Source organism: Colobus angolensis, unplaced genomic scaffold (assembly GCF_000951035.1).
Source record: "Colobus angolensis palliatus isolate OR3802 unplaced genomic scaffold, Cang.pa_1.0 Scaffold35, whole genome shotgun sequence".
Taxonomy (NCBI): Eukaryota; Metazoa; Chordata; class Mammalia; order Primates; family Cercopithecidae; genus Colobus; species Colobus angolensis.
In genome coordinates, this window is record NW_012116821.1 from 8,385,906 (window position 1) to 8,391,728 (window position 5,823).

Sequence of the window (5,823 nt, forward strand, 5' to 3'; positions counted from 1 at the left end):
CTGGCTCTGTGTAACTTGGAATATTATATATATATATATTACATATAATATATATAAAAGGCTCTGAGAATTACGCTAAAGAAATCAGGTTAACATTGGTTTTACCCATCCTTTTTTTCTTCCACAAAACCCTATTAAGGTGTTAAGAACAAAATTAAAAACACGCTTTGAGGAATGTGGCCTTGAACTGAAGTTTCCTTAACTTCAGTATAACTCATTGTAAAGATGTATGTTGCCAAATTGTTTTGAAATGTTTAAGCCATTCTGGAAGGAGTCTGATTTCCAGAAAGGTTTCATGGAGATCAAATCTCATCTGGAAGCCGATGACCTGTTTGAATGTCACAAAGCCAGAACTAGCAATAGCGACACCCAGGTCCCATGCTTTGTTTCGAGCCTAGGAATCCTTTCACTTCCCTGTTGATACCCCAAGTTCCTGACCTTTTCTGCCCAAACTTTCCCCTTATCTCTTACATTGTCCTCATAAAATTCTCTCGGGAGAAAACAGAATCACAGCATATTCGATACTCCTCTGGTGTTAGCTCTTCTGTTTCGATTCATATTTACTCCTTAAGTCCTATCTCCTTTCAGCCTCTCCAGAAATAATTCAACCAGATTCAGTTTATCCTGAAGTCCTGGTGCTGGATTGTGTCCACTCATTCATTCTTGAAGAAATATCACTGGTCCCCTAAGACAAGGCAGGCTGTGTGCCAGGCACTGGGACTCCAGCAGAGACTCTGACAGAAGCAGACCTGACCTTGCAGAGGTTGAGATAATGCCAATACCAATATACCAGTGGGGGTTCTTGGGCCCAGAACAGGACCCAGGCAAATCCCGGGTGAGAAACCAGGGATTACTCATTAACAATCAGTGAGAATGGAAGTTAATTGTACATAGAGGCAATTATATTTTATATAAAACTTTAAAATGAATATCCTTTTTTTTTTTTTTTTGAGATGAAGTCTCACTCTTTTGCCCAGGCTGGAGTGCAGTGGCGTGATCTCAGCTCACTGCAACCTCCACCTCCTGAGTTCAAGCGATTCTCATGCCTCAGCCTCCTGAGTAGCTGGGATTACAGGCGCCTGCCACCATGCTCGGCTAATTTTTGTATTTTCTTTTTTGAGACAAGTCTCGCTCTGTCACCCAGGCTGGAGTGCAGTGGCGCGATCTCAGCTAACTGCCAGCTCCACCTCCCAGGTTCATGCCATTCTCCTGCCTCAGCCTCCCAAGTAGTGGTACTACAGGTGCCTGCCACCATGCCTGGCTAATTTTTTTTGTGTTTTTATTAGAGACGGGGTTTCATCGTGTTAGCCAGGATGGTCTTGATGTCCTGACCTCGTGATCCACCTGCCTCGGCCTCCCAAAGTGCTGGGATTACAGGTGTGAGCCACCACGCCCGGACTTGCATATCCTTTTTAATGGAGTGGTTATTGTTTCTTTTGCCATTTTAATAAATAATTATAATTTTACATGAAAAGCAAAGTTGCTTTTATAAAAGCATGAGGATTTCCTCTAGATTAACTGATTTTGTAGATAGTATAAACCAAGTTTTCTTGATGGCTTCATAGTCTAACTTCAGTATCATAAGTGGAGATCAATAGGAAACTTCTTCAAGCTGGTATAACTTGAAACATTTCAAATGCCAAGCAAGTGGTAGGTATTTAGATGGAGAGAGACAAGAATTTGTTATGAGGAATATTTTTGGGTACAAATTCTTTTGATCTAAGGATTGTTGTTTTTCCAAGGGGCTCCTCTGAATGGGTTTGGGAGAAACAGCTGGGCTTGGATAACTCTGGAGAAGAACAAGGCTTCTGAGAATCAGAGCTCAGGAAACCTGGCTCCTGCCTCTCTTTCTCTTTCTTGCTCTGTGTGAATATTCAGTTCCAGCAATTGCAGCTGCTTCTTCCTGTCACTGATTTTCAGATGAATTGGTCTCCTTTCCCAGGGAGAGTCTGGCAGCTTTTTGGAAATATCAGCTATTTCCTCCCTCAAGGGTGAGGAGCGGCCGGGCGCGGTGGCTCAAGCCTGTAATCCCAGCACTTTGGGAGGCCGAGACGGGCAGATCACGAGGTCAGGAGATCGAGACCATCCTGGCTAACACGGTGAAACCCCGTCTCTACTAAAAAATACAAAAAAAAAACTAGCCGGGCGACGTGGCGGATGCCTGTAGTCCCAGCTACTCGGGAAGCTGAGGCAGGAAAATGGCATAAACCCGGGAGGCGGAGCTTGCAGTGAGCTGAGATCCGGCCACTGCACTCCAGCCTGGGCGGCAGAGCGAGACTCCGTCTCAAAAAAAAAAAAAAAAGGGTGAGGAGCTTGGGAACTAGAGGTGAGGGCTGCTCTGGGAGGGACTGCAGGGTGAGGCAGATCTCACCCAGCCTTTTGGATCAAAGTATAGTCAGGAGCAACTGAGGGGAAATTTTCCACTAAACCTCAGGTTCATAGCACTGGAACAAATCTTAGGGAAAAAGGCAGGGGTGGGATGTAGAGTAGAGGAGGTAGAGGAAGAAATGTCCCAGGCTTTCTTCCAGAGTCTGTGCCCATCTCTATAACAATGTGGTCATTATGCCCTGAGAGCCTTCTCCATAGGCAGTTCTCCAAGCCCATTTTTGAATCCCTGATTAAAAAATGACAACCCAACTGCCTGCCAATCCACCACTCTAGTTTCACCTTTTTTGATCCTTGAGAGCTTTCTTCTTTAAAATGCACATATTCCCCAGGAGGAGTTACAGTTTCATTTAGGAGTTATAGCTCATAAGATCACATGACTAAAACCAAATTCCTGATTTTCCATCTCACAAACAGTTAACAATACCCACCCAGTTGCTCGAACTGAAACATGCCCTTTCTCCTACATGCCTTATGCTGTCTATCACCCCTTCTTGTTAGTTTTTTCTTCCATATACATCTCTCTTTTGTTTTGGAGACAAGATCTTCCCCTGTTGCTCAGGCTGGCATGATCATGGCTCACTGCAGCCTCAAGCAATCCTCCCGCCTCAGCCTCCCATGTAGCTGGGACCACAGGTTCACACCACCACACATGCTGAGACCAGCTCGGTCGGGGAGACCCTAACCCAGCAGTGCTAGAGGAATTAAAGACACACACACAGAAATATAGAGGTGTGAAGTGGGAAATCAGGGGTCTCACAGCCTTCAGAGCTGAAAGTCCCAAACAGAGATTTACCCACATATTTATTAACAGCAAACCAGTCATTAGCATTGTTTGTATAGATATTAAACTGACTAAAAGTATCCCTTATGGGAAATGAAGGGATGGGCTGAATTAAAGGAACAGGTTGGGTTAGTTAACTGCAGCAGGAACATGCTCTTAAGGCACAGATCGCTCATGTTATTGTTTGTGGCTTAAGAATTCCTTTAAGCAGTTTTCTGCCCTGGATGGGCCAGGTGTTCCTTGCCCTCATTCCCGTAAACCCACAACCTTCCAGTGTGGGCATTAAGGCCATTATGAACATGTTACAATGCTGCAAAGATTTTGTTTATGGCCAGTTTGGGGGCCAGTTTATGGCCAGATTTTGGGGGGCTTGCTCCCAACATGTCCCCCTTCTCTGATTTGCAAAGAGATAAAAGCAAGGGCAGCTTTGTCACGGTGAGCTACTTCTCGCAGGAGTTGGGATCCGCATCTGCAGACTATACAAAGACAAACAACATAGATTAAAAGCACAGTCATCATTCAAATCACAGAGCCTCTGAGTGTTTTTATCTATTTCAATGGGTTACTAGCTGCTAATTTGTCTGCAGCTCCTTTAAGCACTCCAGTTCCTGGCATTAAGTTCAGGTGTGCCTGGGATGCTTTAAATATTTGTTCTTTTAATTTTGCAATATCCAAAAACAAGTATGTAGAGTGTCCTTCTTGATGCTTTTTTATTCTTTCCCAAATTTTGATCTTATTAAGAGCATTTAATAGTTTCCACAAATTCTTATGTTAAGCTCCTAGAACGGGCCAAATCATTTGAGGTTGAGGTGCCACTATACTGCCGTGGTTCCAGTAATAGGAACTTTTGCCATACTTTTACAAATAGGTTTTTGAGGGCAGTATGCCTCACTTATAGGAGCAGATTTATTATGGTAAATACTGAGATCAGAAAGCATGTGTGACTGTGTCATAGTGATTGCATCCAGGCATTATTACCAGCCCTTATTGAAGGAATACTCACGGCAGTGGTGATAACCACTATCATAGCTACCATTAAATTATTCATTGTGACTGGTTGTCCCGCTTTCCTCAGGTTTTCTTCTACCATCTGTGACAGCTTCTTGATCTGTCCCCAGGTGGGTGGCTGTGTTCAACAGGTGTTGGTCGTGACAGTTGGGGTCCACCTCAGTGTCAGTCTCGACATGGCTGCAACCGGGGGGTCCTCAGGATCCTCCCAGAGTCTCTTCCTCGGTATCTGGCTCATGATAAGGTTTCAGGTGTCTTGATGGTATCCAAATTGGCTGTTGATTTTGGCCTGGAGAAATACAAGCATAACTTCTACCCCAAGTTATTATTTTACCTATTTCCCAACTTTTTGTTATTGGATCTCTCCACCAAATCAGTTGTTCTGTTTCTGTGTTTGCAGCTGGTTTCTGTTGACGCTGTTGAACTGCTGATAACATCTGGCCTTTGGGCAGGCTCAAAAAATTTAAAGTTAATAATGCTAGGTTCAGTTGCATCTGTGGGGATCTATATTCTCTGTCTCCTTTCTGCTTTTGCAACTGCTGTTTTAGGGAGAGATTCATTCTTTCCACTATGGCTTGTCCTTGAGAATTGTATGGGATACCAGTAATGTGTTTAATATTCCACATAGAGAAAAATGTAGCTAGAGCTTGGCTAGTATAGCCTGGGGCATTATCTGTTTTAATAGAAGCTGGAATGTCCATCACCGCAAAATACTGCAAAAGGTGACATTTAACACAGGCAGAAGACTCTCCTGTTTGGCATGTAGCCCAGACAAAGTGAGAAAAAGGTGTACACACATACATGTACATAAGCTAGTCTCCCAAATGAGGGAACATGTGTGACATCCATTTGCCAAAGAGAGTTAGGTTCCGGTCTTCGTTGAGTATTAACTCCTCCTGTAAAAGATGAGGAAGGCACCATTTGGCAAGTTGGGCATCGCTCGATAATAGCTTTAGCTTCTTTCCAGGTAATGCTGTATCTGCGTTGGAGACCAGAGGCATTAACATGGGTTAAATTGTGAAAGTGTCTAGCATTAGATATTGCAGTAGCAAGTAGGTGATCAGCCATTTGATTTCCTTCAGTCAAAGGTCCTGGAAGAGGTGTATGAGCCCTAATGTGAGTGATGTAAAAAGGATGCATTCTACTCATAACTGCTGTTTGCAATTGGGTAAATAAAGTCATCAGTTGTTTCTCTGTATGAAATCGTAACTGAGCATTTTCAATTATCTGTGTGGAATTAATCACATATGAAGAATCAGAAATCACATTAATAGGCATATCAAAAACAGCCAATACCTCAATTACAGCTACAAGCTCCACTTTTTGAGCTGAAGTATAGGATGTCTGGAAAACTTTAGTTTTTGAGCCAGAATAAGAAGCTTTATCATTACTAGATCCATCTGTAAAAACATTCTCAGCACCTTCAATTGGTTTAAATTTAGTTATTTTAGGGAGAATCCAGTTAGTTAATTTCAAAAACTGAAACAGCTTCGTTTTAGGAAAATGATTATTGAGAATACCCACAAAGTCAGCTAAATGGGTTTGCCAAGTAAGACTATAAAAGCTTGCTATGGCTGGGCGCGGTGGCTCATGCCTGTAATCCCAGCACTTTGGGAGGCCGAGGCGGGTGGATCACGAGGTCAGGA

At 43.2% G+C, this 5,823-nt stretch overlaps 1 protein-coding gene across 1 annotated transcript in view; it reads left to right on the forward strand.

Moving 5' to 3' along the window:
• OSTM1 (osteopetrosis associated transmembrane protein 1) overlaps positions 1-421 on the forward strand; it is a 58,761-nt gene extending 58,340 nt beyond the window's left edge. The window contains exon 6 of the mRNA XM_011952890.1: positions 260-421. Within this exon, the coding sequence (XP_011808280.1) occupies positions 260-421 (162 nt within the window). The remainder of the gene's footprint in view (positions 1-259) is intronic.
• Positions 422-5,823: the final 5,402 nt, after the last annotated feature.